This window comes from Nematolebias whitei, chromosome 16 (assembly GCF_014905685.2).
Source record: "Nematolebias whitei isolate Nwh7 chromosome 16, NemWhi1, whole genome shotgun sequence".
NCBI classification, from domain to species: Eukaryota; Metazoa; Chordata; class Actinopteri; order Cyprinodontiformes; family Rivulidae; genus Nematolebias; species Nematolebias whitei.
Window position 1 is genome coordinate 1709514 of NC_056513.1, and position 19489 is coordinate 1729002.

The 19489-nt window shown below is 41.2% G+C and overlaps 1 protein-coding gene across 1 annotated transcript in view; it reads right to left on the reverse strand.

The window, feature by feature from the left end:
• Window positions 1–19489, reverse strand: part of cntln (centlein, centrosomal protein) — a 66295-nt gene that overhangs the window by 36262 nt on the left and 10544 nt on the right. The window contains exons 5-10 of the mRNA XM_037690415.1: window positions 15662–15790; window positions 14610–14789; window positions 13341–13474; window positions 12312–12474; window positions 11969–12160; window positions 2156–2290 (exon numbers count right to left, since the gene is read on the reverse strand). Of these exons, the coding sequence (XP_037546343.1) occupies window positions 2156–2290; window positions 11969–12160; window positions 12312–12474; window positions 13341–13474; window positions 14610–14789; window positions 15662–15790 (933 nt within the window). The remainder of the gene's footprint in view (window positions 1–2155; window positions 2291–11968; window positions 12161–12311; window positions 12475–13340; window positions 13475–14609; window positions 14790–15661; window positions 15791–19489) is intronic.

Sequence of the window (19489 nt, forward strand, 5' to 3'; positions counted from 1 at the left end):
GAGACCTGTCCAGGTGTCCCTGTGATGGACTGGAGACCTGTTCAGGTGTCCCTGTGATGGACTGGAGATCTGTCCAGGTGTCCCTGAGATGGACTGAAGACCTGTCCAGGTGTCCCTGTGATGGACTGGGGGCCTGTCCAGGTGTCCCCACTTCTCACACAGTGGCTGCTGGATATGGGCACCGGTGACTCCCGTGACCCAAAAAGGATGAAGCAGGTAAAGATGATGGATGGATGGATGGATGGATGGATGGATGGATGGATGGATGGATGGATGAGTCCTTTGAGTTGCTGACACCTGTTGTTTTTGCTACTGATTCAGGTCAAAATGGCCCAAATATAAATTTTTAATCGTCAGCCATGTTCTGGGGGTTACCCTCAGAAAGGTAGTGACAAAGATCACATGATGTTTCTGGGTTCAGAGGAGCCAAACAAACTCAGAAGTGCATCGGGCTTTTGAAGACAAAAACCCAAAATCAAATAAAAGAACAAAAATACATCAAAAACTCATTTTAAAATGTTGCATAAAATCTGTTCCAGCAACGATTTAGAGGCACTTGTCTTTCTTACGGTGAATCTCCTTGCTTATGAATTCACAATTTTAATATTTAATTTAAAAATGGATCCTAAAAGTTACAATAAAAACATCTCAAAGCATAACATTTGTGAACTAGATATACTTTAAAAAAACAAATGCTAATAAAAAGTTTCAGCATTAAAAATTAGACTTGTTAGTTTAAAAGTACAATAAATGGTCATACCTTGAACCAAATATATTATTTTAAACGTGTGCTGGTGACATGATTTTATATGTAAGCGTGTTTGGGAATGTGGCCTGGGGTTCCAGTTGACTCCAGTGACCTGCTGTGCCAGGTTCTGGTAACACGCCTTCATGGTACCAACCATGTGTTCTAGTTCAGCTTTAATGACTCTATGCAGCTAATTAGCAGATTGATCTGCATATTCCTGATGAGTGGCTGGCCAGTTGGCTGAGTCTGTGTGGACAAGGGGGAAAACACAGACACTACAGGGGAAGTCCAAACTTGAACTTAAAAGAGACAACCAATTATAGACTAACTTGCTTAGAATAAATATTGACAAGGATTTAATATAGAAATGTATTTTGTTGAGTATATTATAAACAATAAGCTGACGGGCAGATTCCAAAGCGGCAAAAGTATGTGAACTTCTAGGATTATCAGTTAATTTAAAGGTGGAATTAGAGTCAGGTGTCAACAAGGTTCATGCTCAATCATCCAGGTAAAACATCCAACAATGTTCAGTGAGGTCATCTGGACAGTTCCTTTCATCAGTGATCCGAGTTCAAACAGTCTGTGTTCACCAACGTTTCAAACAACGGAGCATCCATGTGTTGATGGCTCCAGCTCCGAGCCGTTAGCTTTAGCCTACTCTTGCAGTTACTGAGAAGGCTGCTCCTGCAGTGCTCGCCACAGCCAGCTCGCATGGAACACTTGACAATAGTCGTTTTAAGCCAGATGCATTTCCTGACGCAACCTGGGCTCGAACCAGCAGCCTCAGGATTACAGGATTGTGGCACTTAACCACTGAGCTAATGTAAAAACTGCATTACAGTCTGACTGATTTAACGATGTGTCAGAACAAATGTTGGCACATTTTTTGCAAAAGGTGCAAAAGAACAGAGAAATGACATATAAGAGTTTTATTTTCTTGGGAAACAGAACTTTTCGGAACAGAAGGCACATTAAATTACGCTGATACTATTTATCTAGTATTTATTTAGAGTGATTAAAATACATAAAGAAACTAGAGGTGGAGGTAACTCTTTAAAAGACATAATGAGGACATCATTAAAAATCAAACAACGTGCCTTAAGACCATCTAGAAATGTGTCCTGACAAACTCATGAGAACGATACCAAGAAGACCAGAAGCTTCTTTTCTTGTCCATAATGGACCCCTGAAGGGGTGCATTAGTGTCTGAACCCACGGTCTGGGTGACACCAGCAGCACATGCCAGCCTGGTCACAGGAGGGGCGGGGCTTCTGTGTGTGTGTGTGTAATGTGTATAGATGTGTGTGTGTGACCGTTGTTCTTTAAAGCCAACCTGGTAATAGTGCGAGTCTCTGGATGCCCACCATGTTCTGCCTTCAGTAATGGCTCGTGTGTGTGACCTACCTGCTGTCTTCTGGTGGCAGATCTGCGAAGGAAAGTCTTGTCCTCTGGCCTGGGACCTGAACCTGGAGCGGAGGCCTGGTCAGAGTACGGGCTAGACCTCTGCGTCGCAGCACCGGCCCGCTCTGAATACACTAGCTGTAAGAACAAACAACAACACAAGTGTCTGTTGGTGAAACAAATGAACGAGAAGTTACACAGACTTGGAATTAAAAGCACTTGTTTTGGTATTTAGTTAAGCACCTGGTAGAAAACCATTCATAATATGACCGACTTCTCTGAGCGTTGATGAATAAAAATGTGCTGTAATTTGACTCTTTAGGTAAAATATGTTTTACAAATACAAGTAAACCTTTTTAGATTAGATTTTAATTGGATTGAGCACATTGACATCACGATCAACACTGGTGAAATTAGCAACTGTTACTGTTCACAAACTCTGCACGTTAAAATTCAGATATATACAATAAGTAATGTTGAGAAATTAGATCTTTTTAACTGTTTTTTAAGTGATAATCTAATAATATCTTACCTGCTGTAAACAACTCTTTGAAGAAAATCAGTTTGGAGAAACAGGGAAAGGCAAAAGGATAGTATAAATAGTTAACAAACCAGATATCGGAGTAGTGCAGCAGACGTATTGAGATGTTCCTTCCAGAAGTGCCACAAGATGAAGCAGCAAAGCAACAACAAGCTGCTGCTCCCACGTGTCTGTGCTCACAGATACGCACCAACCAGTGCTGGTCGTTCTGAGTCTTAATAAAAATCTGCTTCTCCAAACTGAGATTGTTCGTTATTTTAAACAAGTTTTTAATAAAGTTCCCATAGAAACCCATCAAAATATCTACTGTCACCAAAAGACATGACAACATTGTTAACATTGTTAACATGTCTTTTAAATGGGAAAATGCAATCTCTTATGTTGTTTATTTGTAATGTGCAGGTCAACACGAGGTCAATTCAATTCAAAAATACTTTATTTATCCTAGAGGGAAATTATTTGTTGTTGTAACTCGTTATCCTCATTTCATTAAGAGATGTTATAGATGCTGATGCTGTAGACAAGAAGGATCTCTTGTAAAGGTCCATCCCACAGTGGATCCTAAGAAACTGGCTGCAGATGCCGTCCGATCCGTCCACCCAGACTCGGCTGGCCTCTCGGTTCCCCTGGACTGTAGGACCGCCTGAATGCCGGGCAGAACTCCTCCCAGAGCGATGGCCACTCCTCCCAGCAGTTTGCTGAGCTCCTCGTCGCTGCGGACAGCCAACTGTAGGTGCAGAGGGACGATCCTGTCCTTCTGCTGTCATGAGCCGTGTTTCCTGCTGGTTCCAGGATCTCAGTGGTCAGGCACTCGAGCACAGCTGGCAGGTAGATGAGAATGCATCCACAGAACATCCTTTTCAACTCATCATCAGATTTGGGGCTGTAGTTGAGATATTATTTGAGCTTTGGAGATGTTAATCAGCTGTTGGTTGTAGAAAACTGCCTTGTAGCCATGGTTACGCATCATAACAAATGTCCAAAACTAAAAGTTTCAGTAAAAATCCTTCCAGCTGCACAGCATCCAACACCATCTGACAACAGTTCAATGAAATGTTCAGGAGGAGAAGAACCGGTTTAACTCGTCAAGAAAAGAGAACAGTACTAAAGCATGCAATAAGTGTACAAAATAAAGTACCAAACAGTGAAAAAAATATATAATATTTACAAGGTCCTAAATAAATATAGTAAACAACAACATGGTAGAAAATAACAAGTAGGTATCTCTGTAGACACATTCAGAAGGCGTATCTGGAGGGGCACACATGATTGGACGATAGAAAAATGGGCGGATCCGGAGGGCCATATCTGATTGGACAAAAAAAAGGCTGAACATAAAAAAAACAAGCCATTTGTGTTAAGCACAGGCACATTGTGTTAACCGGTTCAACATTGGTGGCGTCTCCATAACTTCTCCTTCCGCCTCTCTAAACACAGAACTTCCTGTTACATTTCAAAATAAGAGCAACATAACTGGGTAGTGGGGAGGGCTACATGTTTGTTTTTGAATACCTAGCCATCACATTAAAAAACAAAATCTGTTTTGGTTGTTTTGCTTTGTTTTGCTTTTTTGAATGTCCAGAGGACCAGATTTAACTTTTTTAGATTTTTCTACCTGGATTATTGAGCATGCATCAGGATAAAATCTGTTTTGGTTGTTGAATGATGTGAAAATAGTTACAATAAATTAAAAAAGAATGAAAAATAAAGTAACCTAAATAATAATGATACTTCAACGGTCTTTGGGACAAAGGATGTTTCCTTTAACTTCACATGTTCTTGTTCATCTTTTAAATCAGTCGCTGCAGATGAGTGAGTGTCAGTTTCTGTCAGATTTCTGCACCTGGAGCAGGTATTCTGTTTACTGCTTCACTTCCTCAGCTGTCTCACATTTTAAGGCTCGGTCCTTCTCCATGTTTCAGCTCCTCTCATGGATCACATCTAATAGAAGAACTTCTAGAGAACATTTGGTTTTGGGCCGTTATCTCGTTACAGGACTCCTGATGTTTAATTGAGACCAGACTTTGTGACAAATGGAGCAGGTTTCTCTTCAGATGCTTCATGTTTCATTGAACCCAGACCAGACTCACCTGTGTCAGGTGCAGCTACAAGAACCAAAGAGAATCTTCTTGTGTTTGACAGAAGATTTAACGCTGGTTCTTAGAAACATTCAGTTTTAAAAAGAGCTGACCTAACTTTACTAAAGAGCAGCAGATACAGCCACTCAGTGTTTGTCCTCTAGAAACACCTGTTCTCCAGAAACACCTGTTCTCCAGAAACGCCCACTGTTGGTCTGCAGAGAACCCTTCTCAAATATAACGGTGCAAGTAGGATGAATTTGTATGAATACATATTTCACAAAAGGTAATATAAGCATAATTGCACATGATATATATTGCACATAACTCTTTTGAAGTAAAAAGAAAGCCCAGCTGTGCAGAGCCATTTCTTGTTGAGGTCGTACACTAAACATTTTTGAAGACTACCTTTTTTTAAACTCATGTCTAACTTCACACATATTGAAAGACCAAACAGACGATGAGTCTGAGTACAAACTGAAAGTAAATCAACTAAAGTGTAGTAAAAAGTATTTTTGGTGGTAGATGTTCTCAGTTTAGAAGTTACAAATAAAATAAAAAAGCAGCTCTTCTGAGTTTGTGCTGAGCTCGGTGTTAATGTGTAGCAGATGTGGTGGAGGGACGTTTGCTGGATTTGAACTTTTTTCCATCCAGTTTATTGCTTTTTAAATGATTATCTGCATTTTAATGGTGACCCTGTGTGTGTACAGCTGCTCTACTTCCTAAATCATGTCTGTACAGTGTTTATGATTAAATGATATCCTCTTTACTCCCATCACTTGCACTTGTTCTCGTACGATGTTCTTAAAATACTTGATTTTAAAAAGTGTGAAATACTTAAAGAAAAAACGTATGATATTAGCAACACTTCTACACAAAACAAAGGTTTTTGATAAAACTAAAACCTGTCATGAATGTGCGACACTTGCAGGCCAGGTCGTGAAGACAAACACGCACGATGTCATCACCTTTTTTTAAAACAAGCGCTGATTGCATTATCAGAAGCCTGGCATCTGGGCGTGACCTTGTTAACTGCCAGGGTAATCAACTTTAACCAAATGGGAGGAGAGGGGATGATAAATTATTAGTGAGGAAGATTTTGTTCATGTTTTATTAAATTGGCCTGTCAAAGGGGGCTGGTCAAATTATCTGGGGCCTCGTTTATTGGAGGCCGGCCATATTGGCGCATCTGTTACAATTATTTATAATTTCCAGGCAGGCAGGAGGACAGAGTGGGTTTTTCGGCATCAGCCACATAAAGCAATTTAGAAATTAACTAACGTGGGAGTCTCTGACTTTTCCTCTTTCCGTCTCTCTCAGCCTCTTCCCGATTTACGGTGTAAGTGCTAAGTGAAGCTAACAGACATGAGAGATGAGATGGAAAAGGAAGAGAACATGCAGGTGCAGTATAAAAAAAAAAAGGTTGGGATGAGCGTAAGGGAGGGAGCGAAAAAGAAAAAAGCTGGTCTCGGTAATTACTGAACACGATTAGGTTCTTGGGGGAACTTCTCTGGCACTCGCGGCCCTCGCTGGTGAGGATACGGCAAGCGAGACCATATGGAGTGAGGCTGGTGATTGTGCTCCCCGAAGCTCGTGACCCGTCTGCTGCCGAGCCCTTGAGCTGAATCTGAAATGAGACGTGCCAGGCCTAATGTTCTACCCATGTACCATTTATGCCACAAAACAAATCTGATCACTGTTAATTATGGAACAGCTATAATCAGGAGGGGCCCCCTCCCCGTCACACAGGCTCACAGAGTACACAGAACTGCATGCGCAGACAAATTAACGTGCACTTTCATGTGAATGTGTGGAGTGACAGACAACGAAGAGACTGGACGGACCGGAGGTGCGAGGGCCACAGGGTGCTCGCTCCCAGCCAGGCCAGGTGTACTTTATATTCATGGTGGTGATCCTTCAAAAGAATGTGCGTGTGCATAAATGTATGAGCGCTTGTGTTCACCAGGAGGGCGGTAAAGGGACAGCGCACGGTGTGTGTGTGTGTTTTCTGTGTATTCAGCCCCGAATCCTCCCACACAGTTTGTTTGACCCGCTCGGGTCTGCCTTAACGAGTCGGTGCAGGTCTCTGCAGCGGCACATGGCTGCGCTTCATTAATGAGGCGGCCTGCGCTACAACACAGCCTCATCTAATGAGAGCAGTTGAGCTTGTAAAACACACCGCTGGCATCTGCGTTATTAGTATGACTCCGGCCTGGCATGGCCCAGTCACACGCACACGCACGCACACGCACACCAAAAGGACCATATAGGTGAGAAAGTACAGTAGAGCACACAACATAAGTGGTTGATAAAAACAAGGAAGACTGTACTTTTGTTATTTTTGTATCGTAACTTTAACCATTTCTGCATCCGAGTCGAATTAAAACAGTAAGTAGTAGAAAGTGGAAATGAGTTTAACGCAAGGTCTTTAAAAAAATCAAAAACATCCAACACACAAACAAAATGACCGTCGTGTCACTTTTAGTCCAATCCAATGATTTCATGTTGTTTTCTCAGTAAAGTTTCATCATTTTGAAGTTTGCCAGTGACGATGAAAAGAAACACCAAAGCCAGAGGTGACTGGTTATGATCCTTCCACTTGTTACAGAGGTGGGTCTCTCCCCCCCCCCCCCCCCCCCCCAGCAGCAGGGAGGCCCAGACAGCTCTTTCCTCAACACCAGCCAGCTTTCCTCTTCCAGCTCTTCTGGGGGGCTCCAAGACGTTCCCAGGCCAGTCGAGAGGCGTAGTCCCTCCAGCGTGTCCTTCCATGAGGTCTCCCCCAGTCAGACATGTCAGAGCACCTCCCCAGGGAAGCACCCAGCTGGCATCTTTACCAGATGCCCAAACCACCTCAACTGTCTCCCCTGGATGTGGAGGAGCAGCGGTTCTACTCCGAGTCGCTCCTGACAACTGAACTTCTCACCCTGTCTCTGAGGAGAGTCCAGCTAAGCTGAGTAAAAAATGCCACCATCTTGTTTTTTCAGTCTCTACCAGAGTTCATGACCACAGGTGAGATTAGGAGCATAGACCGACCAGTAAACAGAGAGCTTTGCCTTACAGCTCAGCTCCCTCTTCACCACAATGGACCGGCACAGTGTCCACAATACTGCAGAAGCTGCACCAATCTGTCTGTTAATCTCCTGCTCCGTTCTTCCCTCACTCGTGAACAAAACCCTGAGATTCTTGAACTCCTCCACTTGAGGCAGAACCTCACCCTGGACCCGGAGAGAGCAGTCCACCCTTTTCTGACGGAGGACCATTAGACCACAGGGCATCAAGATGTGTTTGTGCATGAACCTTTTATTGTCAGGCAAGCTAAAGGAGATGCAACACGAAGACTTCAGTCAATTAGTTATTTAAAAAGGGGGAAAACAGTCCACTCAAGAAACGTCACTTATGAAAATGAGTTGAAAAAAGAATTAAAATACGACAAGATAAAAAGCCCAAACTGTTGACGTTTCAGAAATGGTTTGTTTGTTTCTTAGTTACAATCAATCTGCATAAACAGGCATATTTTATTTGTGTTTATTGCAGTTTCAATAATTATTTGAAGAAACTCCAACGACTCCTATCATGATATAAGTTTCCTAAAGTTAAGATTCATGCTTCACTTTACTTTTCCAAAGTTGATGGAAGTATTTGAGAGCTTTGACTGACTGCCCACACAATTAACAGTTTCCCATTCCTTCAGCCTGGTGATGATTCCAGCAAGCCCAGTCCATGATGGATTCTAATGTTGCTCTTTAATCACCATTCAGCTCTGATAGTAGCCAAATCCTAAGCTACTGTAAATATGATGGTGCCGCCTGGGAGACAGTTGCTACTTAATGTTCATGGTAGTTTACCAGTATTTTTGTTTTCTGTTAGGAATCTTGCTGATGACAACTTCATTTGGAAGCTCAACCCTCTCTAATATGACAGCTTGTTAAAAATATAGCTAAAGAATTGTTTTCTCCGTTTTATCTTCTCTAATAAAACAAGTTGTCTAATTCGACATGAATTATACAAATATGTATTAATATTTTTAGTCTGAAGTCCAAAATAACATTTTAAGATGTTACTTTCTTGAAACTCAAGAGTAAATGAAGTAATACATTAAGAGAAATATGAAAATGTTTTGTTAAAAAGCTCAGTTACAAACACAATAAAAGAGGTTTACTTCTACATAAAGTGACATTATTTACTGGAAACATGACACATTTGACATGAACCGACAGAAACAGTGCGGTGGCGGCTCCACACTATTGTTTTTAGGCTTTTGTTAACGAGGCTGAACCAGGCAGTGGGTCTTGGTGCACAGCATGTAAATACACGGCACAATGAGTGCCGCTCCTCTCCTCCTTTATTCCCACCTCATGCAAACTTGCTGCAGGAGGGGTGTTCAAAGCAGTTACTCTGGTCTGTATTCAAATGAGCGCTGCGTCGACGCTCCTGTTGTGATCAGCACTTTGATCACCTCCGATGGTAACTTGCACTGAAACATTTAAAATTAAAATGGAACCTGCCCTAACAACCTGAGCATTGGAAATTTAACAGGTGTTCACGGAGAAGTTGTAAAAGAATTTGCAATTATGAGCTCAGATACACGCACCTTTAGTGAAACGCGCAGCCATGCATGCACATGCAAACCGTCCGTAAAGTTAGAAAGAAGCAGACGAGCGCTCTGCAGAGAGGGACGCCTTGGGATACTTGACGTGCTCACTTTCATGTTGGAGAGCAACAAACTTACTCAAACAAATGAGCACAACAGCAGACACGTGTTCAGCAAACAAAGGTACTTTTTGTAAACTGGTTTAAAATAATCTAATTTCCTTTTAAATTATACACAGTTGTAATTGTTTTCTGTAACGTTAGTAAAAACGAATTAAATGTCAAAATGACAAGTACAAAAATGTAAATCCTGTGGACACTGAATGAGCTCGGTGCTTTCAGTTTGGTGTGGTAAAAACACATTTATTTACAGAAATATAGAGAAACTTACACACGCGCACGTCAGCACTACATTACACAAACACATACACACACCAACTGCATCCCCGCTAAATGTACTATAGTATTAATTACTGAGGGAACACTGCAGTACTGGATTTAATTACTGACTAAATGAACCATTTAAACTTTACTGCTGGTTCAATTAACCGGGTTAAGTGAGATTGGGTGATTGTAACTCACTTAACATTTGAGCTGATATCTTTAGACTTCCACAGCCCGGAGGGCAGCAATTTATGAACAAAATGCAACTGATCAGATTAAATAGTTACTGTCTGTGGAGGCAATGAATTGGCTTGACTACTGGAAAAATGTTGCTTTAAGCTGATTGGAGTTTTGACTGAGTGTAGCCGTAATGCAGAGCAGGCTGGATATGAAGTTCAGACGAGTTTTAATCCCAGAACAGACAAACTGACAGAGTTCAACACACAGATCAAAAGGTACGAAGGATTTACTGTTAGAGGAGTGGTCTTCACACAGACGACTGCCTGACAGGAAGACTGACCGTCAGAAACAAGAGGCCTTCAGTGATAACGTTCGTGTTATCATCATCAACATTCAGGGTCGGGACATTTCCCGGTGGCCTGGCCGTTCACCGAGGGGGACTAAAGGCTCAGTTCCAGTCACGCTCGATTATTTAAAATAAACACTGCTGCTCATGCAGCATGGATTGTTTATTTAAGCTATTACAGAATTTAAATTTAAATTGTTTACACAGAAGGAGGGAGATTGGGAGTGACACAGGTGATGAGTGTGATTGCAGCAGAGAAGTGGGCGGGGCAGAGATCATGACATTCTGTTCTCTTGTAAAGCGTTTAGAGTTTAGAAACATTGTTTAGAATATTGCAAGAGTGTGGGAAGGGTTGATAAAGCCTTAATAAATATATACTTAAATACTAAAATAAATATAACTTTGTTACTTCATGGAATTTCACTTAATACGGGCGGGTTTGGAACCGAACCCCTGTAATAAACAGTGACAACCGTGTGTGTGAATATATATATATATATATATATATATAGCTGTTCTCTCGGTGCATGTGTGGGTTTTCTGTGAGTACTTCAGTTTTTAAATCTACCAGCAACTTGTAAATGGGCCTAAAGAAAGTTTGCATACCTGCTGTGTCCCTGCTCAAACCTGATAAAGCCAAAAAACTAAATTGTTAAGGAAAATAATTGTTTATGCAGAATGTTCATTGTGAAACATTGCAAACCTTTAAGTCGGAACCATTATTATGTATTGTTGTTTTTTATGTTCCGTGATGCAATGGCAATCAAACAGAATTCATGAGTGCTACAACTACAATCTAGAAAACATGAAGTGAAATAATGATCGAGAAGCCCTTAAAATGCTCTAAAATTAGATAAAAAATAAAACAACATGATGATCAATTCTAGGTGAAAGGAAAATCCATAAGAATATATTTTACTGATGTTTTTAAGTTGGTAAATGGACACCCCACAACCCTGCCCAGCAAAATGGAGGATATTTGTATGTCCACCCTCACACGATGACATTTCCTTACTTGGATGAATACAGGGGCGTGTGCACTGATAGATCATAACACTGTGATGCTTTTCTCCACCAAGTGTGTGGTCCAAGTGCACCTATCTCCACATCATTAAAGGTGTGAACATTAAAGGTCTCTCTTCCCTTGGGGTGACTGTTCAAAGGACCTCAGTTCAAGTCAAACCCACTGATAAACACAGAAACGTAACTTTAACATCAACTTCAGGAACTTCGCTCGTCTCCCAATTAATTCACCTCCCTTCTTGAGCAAAGTGTTAAAAAGACTTAACGCTCTTTTAGCAGTAGGAGATAAGGAAACTGGTGAAGTAAAGAGCTTGTGTTGAGGGGATCAAATACTTGACATAAACGACAGCGGTGCAAAGAGAGACACGTAGATCAAGAGTCAACTAGAGCAATATTAAAAAATATATATTCTGAGTTATAAAGCACCACCACAGGTTGTGGGGGATGTCTCAGTTGTTACAGCAGGTGCCAACACACCTACACCTCGTCATAAGTGACTCCAGTCGGTGCCACAATAAAATGGGTTTATTATGTAAGACACAATATTCTATTTAGGGTTGTCTTCTTTGGTCCATAAGAATACAAACGATGATGCAGTACATAAATCAATAAGCAACATTCCTTTGAATGATGAATTGATGATAAATGATTTAAAGATTTAGTGGAGCGTTTACCTTAATGTTGGTTTGCTTGTTTGGTGAGCGGTAAACAGCTGAGTGCTGAGGCGGATGTTGAAGCTGAGCTTGGAGCTCCAAGATGTGTTGGGTTTTCTGAACCAGCTGGATACTGAGCTCCTGGTGACTCTGACGGAGTTTGGCCTCACCAGACACGAGAGCTTGGTAGCACTGACTCAGCTCCTTGTATAGCTGTCAACAAATAAAGATGGGGGGTCACGATGTCAAATGGAAGGACGTGACCCAAACACTTGTTGGATAACAATAGTACCCAAGGTTTCTTAATTGTATCAGTTATATTATTATGTTGTGGCGTTGAGAATGAGCACATGACAGTGTGTACCTGTTGGTACGAGGTGGTGTCGGCTGTGTGCGCCTCCTCCTGATTCCTCAGCACTTTTTGTGTGTCCAGATTGAGTCCCTCCAGCTGTTTGATGAGGTGGCTCTGCTCTGCGGCATGCTCTGTGCTCTGCTTGTACAGAGTCTGAACTTCTGCAAAATCATGACTGCAAACACACTACAGCAAGTTAGACGAAGTCAAATGGTACATTTACTCACAGACGGTGGTGTGAAAGAATAAAACCAACGTTTCCCTCGACATGCTGGACGTCTTTTTATCATAATCCAGAATAAAACATGGGTCCTGTCAGTCAACAAATGTCAGCACTGATTGGTGCTTTTCCTAAAGCATTATTAACACATTACCACAGAACATTTTGATTTTGATTATCTGTTTTTTATAGATTTTATTGCCCAGAAACTGTTCTCTGAACTGAAGTGCTAACAAAATGTCCATTACAGTAATAACCTAAACTAAAACCAAAAGTGATGCCTCTTACACCAGAGTAATCAATAAGGTGACATTTGCAGGACTTCTCTACATAACACATTTATCACCGTTAATATTTTTTACATTTTGTTTTGTGTCTTTCTATTAAATTTCACATGAACTAGCATTAATAAACAAGCTATAGATGTAAAGTCAGTCCTCAACGTGACTGCCACGTCGGAGCGCCCCTGGCATGAAACAGAAAAGTAGTTTAAAAAAGAAAGGTTGAGATTAGCATCAAGGCTCCTACAGTTTTTATCATATTGACTACAGCTTAGTGAAAGCCTGCCCTGTTTCCCTCCTTAAAGCACATCCACTACGCTGGGATTATCGAATGGCTTTGGGTGAGCCAGAACGGAAGACGTGCGTGTCACCCCCAATACTCACGGCAATGGGAGGCGTATACTTTACACCTAATTCAGAAATCTATATGTTTACATACAGTACACACAGCACAGATCCCCACTTCCTTTAACGATCCATAAGTCATTTACAGGAGCGTTGTTTTGTACAAGGACAGACAGTTTTCAGCTCGTTACTTACCAAAGCTGATCAAGTTGTTGCTCTTTTGATGCCACCTCCTTCTCTTTAGCAGAAAGCTGTGCAGCTAGACTGTTACCATGTCCCTGAAGTTTGGACAGTTCCTGCCAAGCGGTGGTCAGTTTTTTCTCCAAATCCTGGTGTAAGAGAGAAACAGTTTTAGAAAACGTCCTGATGCTGCTCATTAATCCAGGTAGATGAAGCTAACAAGGTTGAGTCAGGTCATCTGGACGGACTCTTCTTCTTGAAATGTTTCGTCTTTTATCCAAAGGACTTCTTCAGTCTGAGGAGCTGCAACAAACAGTCTTATAAACAGCACCTTCTCATAGTGGATCAACCAGTTTACTGGTGACGGACAAAACGAGTTTACACATGCAAAGGGAGGACTACAGGAAGCACCTGATGTTCAACATCCAGTGCAGACAGTGTCACCTCTTCCAAAAGCTTGCAACTCAAATCTTCCATCAGTGAGCAGTTACACAGCAGTGAAGGCTGCCAGCGGGACAGATCTGGTTGGCAGGCCGTAGACTGAGGAAGTCCTCTGGATGGGGAACGAAACATTTCTCATTTACAGAAACCAGTCCAGATGAGACGATGTAATCTTTTTTGTTGTTATCTACCTGATTGAGCTTACAACTTTCTGCTCCTAAATGTGGGTATGGGGTTATGCAGCTAGTCGCCATCTTGCTTGTAATACACAGCAGTCAGCGTGATCTCAGAGTGGAGAATCAGGGAGAAAATGTGATGGAGAAATGAAGCTAACTGCTAAATCCACAAAAGGCAGGAAACTGAACAACTGGACTTTACTTCAAATAAAGTCCAGTTGTTCAGTTTCCAACCTTTCTTTGGATTTAGCATGTCCTGGATGACTGAGAACCGTCACCAGCGTGAGCTAACTGCTACAGGGTGTCTCATTTAGGAGCAGGTTTCCTCCATAAACCCACTACCTGAAGAACGTGACCGCTGTTAGGGCCATTTTTACATTGTGTTCTCTAGCATCAGACATTTACAAGAAGCGGGTACACTTCACGTGGACTGTTTTGTGCCACGTTGTGCACGCAATTAAAGCAATGCCAAATGGCAACGACATTCCAAAGTTTATTTTCAGCTCAGTTTATTTTCAACACAAACCTGGGGAGGAAGCATAAATGTTTCTGTATTTTGCTCTAGAGATCGCCTTATATTATATGTAAAGGCTGATGAGAAAAGTCTCTGAAGGATGAGAAGTTCAAGGTTTTTATGTTTCTGAATGAAACGGCACCCTGTTCAAACCTTTAATCTGGCCTGGGCGGCATCGCTCTCGTCTTGCCGACGGGCGACCTGCCTCTGGTTTTCCTCCAGGTCAGCACTGAGGGCATCGCAGCGGGACGTTAATCCCTTTTTCTCCTCCTCTAGAGCTTGTACCACCTGCTGCTCCTTCTCTTCTTTTCTCCTATGCTCAAGCTTCATTTCCTGGATAAAACAAAAATGTCTCATTGTGTGTAGGACAGTGATGGGTCAACAGGGCCAAACAACAATAGTGACAAAAGAAGAAATAGAGGAAAAGTAATGCTTCAGACCTGAGGAAGGAAAACCTATAGAGATATAAAAGGAGGAGAAGAAGCCCATGGGGTTGGCGCTGAAATGAATACATAAACAGTACACTGGGTTTCCTGTAGGAGGCCCCCTCATGGGCTGCTGATTGGCCAAGGTCATCCGTGCAGCACGACCGGGCCCTCGTGACCAGGTGTTGGTTGGTATGGGCTGCAGGAGCTGGGCTCATGTGGGTCCAAGGGCCAGTCTTTCAGCTTTAATGACAGCTTCTAATGAGAACCCTGTTTGATACAAGACCCATTATACTCAGGTATCCTTTGATGTTGTCCCCCACTATATCCAGCCACGAGACCCCACCATGGCTGTGGAAGGACCATTCATTATTAATTAATCATATCCGTGTACCATCTAAGCATAATTAGGCATAAGCCACTCCAGCAAACGTACGCTTTTTACTTCCCCCTATTCAAGGGAGCATTTATATGCAAGTTAACAACCTGCTATTCTTCAGCTGTCTCCTTTTATAGTATACACAGTCTTTCCAGCTGTTGAGTATTCTGTGTTGTCAGAAGAGGGATGGAAAACTAGAAGCAAGAACAGGTGAGTCTGGGTGAAGACCAGAGAGGAAGAGGCAGACACTGAGATGGTGTTCAAGAGAGCTGAACAACCTCGCTGTCATTTAAACGACTCCAAGGCTTCAGCCACAGGCTGCTGGTCGTACCCAGGGCCAAACCAAAAATAGATTTCTGAAGCTGACGCACATACTGCCACAGAAAATGTTTTCCACCAACCTTAAGTTCTTGATTTTTATTGACCAGTTGTTCACGCAGAGATGTCAACTCTTTCATTAAAGTCCTGTCCTCCTCCACTGCTGTCCTCTGTAACAAACTGTTCATCTGCTGCTGCTGCGTTGTCACTTTCTGTGGAAGGCAGAGACAAACACAGAAACTCAGCAGAACGCAGCTCGGCGACTTCACAGAAACAATACTGCCACAGGTCGCATGACAAACATCAAAGGATGCTACATAATTGATCTAATTAGCTTTAGAGCAATCAAGTAATTAGTGAACTTTCAGTCCAAAACAAAATGTAGTTAGTTTACAAGAATTTGCACCCTGAGCTCATCATTCTGATACAGCTATATCTGCAAAACATCATGATGATAAAGAATTAGGTGATTCTGAAAACCAGAAACTAACATGCATGCTTAAATAATTGCAGAACCATTAACTCTTGATGATGCATTTGTATTTTTTCAACAGCCACTGTGGCCTCAGTGGGATGAGACTGGCTTTTTACCACTAAATAAACTCAAGTTGGGCATTGGCTCATAATCCACAGCTCGGTGGCACACCCACTCAACCACCACGCTTCTCTGGGATGCAATTATTTACCATGTAGAGAGGAATCGTTCCTGATATCAAGAGTGCATTTAGAGGTTCTTGCTAACAATAGAAGAGCTTTATAGAGATTTACTCGAGAGAACAGGACAACAAATGTAAACGATGATAAGTTTGCAGGAACAATTAAAACTCTAGTAGGAACAAAGGTTCTTGCAAAGTTGAGACGTCTTGGACAGAAGGAGTAGCATATGAAAAAGTCTGGTGCAGTTAAAAAATGAAGCTAATTCTGCAACAAAACAGAGAAGTAGATGGAAGAAGAAAAAGACAACAGAGTGGGCGAGCGGAGACGATTAGAAAATGTGAGCTCCTTGTTGGACCCAGCAGATCATCACGACTTTTCAATTATTCACTATCTCAGTAAGGCTAAACACTAATATACGATGATGGCTGTCAGTAAAGCAAATGGCAGCACAAAACCATGCGTTACGTTTTAACGAGCGCAGAACTTGCAGTGAAAAGGGTTTTTCCATATAATCATACAGTGATGGTGCTGGTCCTCTGAGGAGAACGTTAGAAAGCCCTGACCACCTAAAGACCTCAGTGCTGTTAGCTGCATTAACACTATTCTGGATGAGGGACACAGATGAAACTGCAGGAGTAAATTACATTTGTGATGTCATTATCATCATCAGTAAATATTAATTATTATGAATATATTGAAGGTGGAGCCAAAAAATAAAAATACACAGAGAAATGGAGAGAGTGCTACAGTTAAACACAGCTTTTATGAAGTTTTTGTTTTCTCACGTTTTACCAGACATTCAAGCTAAAAATACATTTTAGTTGCTAATGACAAGGGGGTGCACAAAGTTCAACACGTTCACAAGTGCACAAACCATTTGCTGGGGGTGTCACGGACTGCTGCATGCTTCTCAAAATGAACAAATATATTGAAAATTGTTTGAGACGCCCTGTACAACCGACATTTATTTATTAGGGATGCATGATAGTAGATTTTTGGACGATATGCCGATATGTTAAAACTTATTTGGCCGACAACCGATACCAAAACAACATTATTTTCTTTTACCTACTGACAGACTACAGAGCTTTCTCTGTTGTGGAATTAAAATACTACTTTATTCTTCATGGTCTTTGCCAATTTGGTCTGAAACCAAATGCAGACGCCAAAAAGGGGACTGAAAATGATGCAATACTTCAACTTGGATTATGTTTAATGTGAAATTTATTCATGACATTTAATCTCTCTAACACAACGACAACACTCGAACATGCAAATTGGTAAATTTTCACAAATCTAAACTCGACCTGTTCACAAACGACAAGTGAAAAGCACATAAGTAGTAGTGCATTAACAGATTTACTTGAGTTTCTTAAATTAAAAATGAACTTAAAACAGAAATCTTTTATATCGGTGAGTTTTTTGATGGAATGGTCGATGTCTGATATTTAACTTTATCGCTAATATCGGCCGATACCGATATAATGCTGATAATATCGTGCATATTTATTATTTATTTTTATTTATTTAACCTTTATTTATACAGGTAGTCTCATTGAGTCAAGAGAACTCATTTTCAAGAGAGACCTGTTAGGGAGCACATGGTGGGGGTTAAAGGCCTTGCTCAAGGGCCCGGAGAGGTGCAAATGAGGGTGGAGGCAGGTTCAAGGTTCAATATTGTCATTCGCGTCACATGTGGTACATGAGGTGGAACAAAACTGTGTACTCAAGGTCCCAGTTACACCCAAAATAACAAAAATATAAAGTATAAACAGTATATAAGGATCTAAGATATATGCTAAACACTAATAGTGTAAAATAATATGGTGAATTAAGCAGCAGCCTGAACATGAGTCAGGTGTGGCTGTTTCACCTTTTCCACCCACATTTTATATCTGACCGTTTCATCTTGTCATTCCTTCTGTGGGCGTGCGCTGCTCTGACAGCCGTGCACACCGTCACTCTGCTCATGCTGTTTTCACTTGTACTTTATTTAGGAGCGTTTCTGCCTCTCATTCAATAAAACTCCTAATTTTCCTGCATCTAGTTGTCACTTTTCATGCGCAGAGGTGAAGCGCACACTGCAGGACATATCTGCATATTTAAATGGAAACGTGCCGGGGGAGACGTCTCGTGCGCTCTGTTCCATGTTTGTTGAGATGTATGAAGGAGCACAGAATCATGCATGTTGCATGGTTTGACAAATCTGAATATTTCTGTGCATGAACTTTGCCAATTTGGAAACTACGCCAACTTACAGTATGAAAGTTGTGCACGCTTTTGTAACAGCCGTTTCTAGCGACTTACGGAGATTTATGTTTTCAATAAACTTATCTATTGGATGTGTTTTGGTAATTTCTAAGCAATTTAGCACCTTATATGTTTGAAGCATTGAACATTTGTAAAGACTTTATGAATCAGAGTTGAATCATTTGTCATTCTGTCATTCTGGAGGTCCATGAAGTAAAGTTCTGATCAGACAGCCCTGACCTGTAAACAGAGTTATGATGTTTTTTATTTTTATTGTTCTGTACGTTTTAAACAACTTTGAGACGTACAAATGTGTAATGACGGTGATTTTACCTTGGTGCCATGTCTGTATATGCACATGGGATTTATATTTCAGCTTTAACTCTTAACTCTCTCAGCTTAAAACTCTTAAAAACACATTTTTATTCCCTGGCTGTTGGCACAACCTGAAATTTGCTCTGTACCGTTTTTATTGATCTTAATATTTAACCGTTTTATTCTTTTATGTATTTAAACGTTCTTGATTTTATATGTACAGCACTTTGTTGAAGCTGTGGTTGTTGTAAAGGGCTTTATAAAAAATAGTAGTAGTTTTTAAAAAAAATTATATATTACTTATAATAAAATGGGCTTTGTGAAAGTCAACATTTTTCTGCCTTTGGAGGGGGGCATGTTTTGTACACTTGTGAAAATTGTGAACCACTTCGAAAAGAAAGCAAAGAGAATTATTAAGGATAAAATACCCTTACAAAAGCATCTAATTTTATAAAATATACATCTAACAGTTTGTCACAGTAAAGATGATCATATGTGCACTGCAATTCTTCTAAACTCTACAGAAACGTAAAAGAATTTTTGAAAAAGCAAAAGGAAGAAGCAGGTAAAATAATGGATGGATGGATGGATGGATGGATGGATGGATGGATGGATGGATGGATGAGTGGTGGATGGATGAGAGGGTGGATGGATGGATGAGTGGGTGGGTGGATGGATGGATGAGTGGG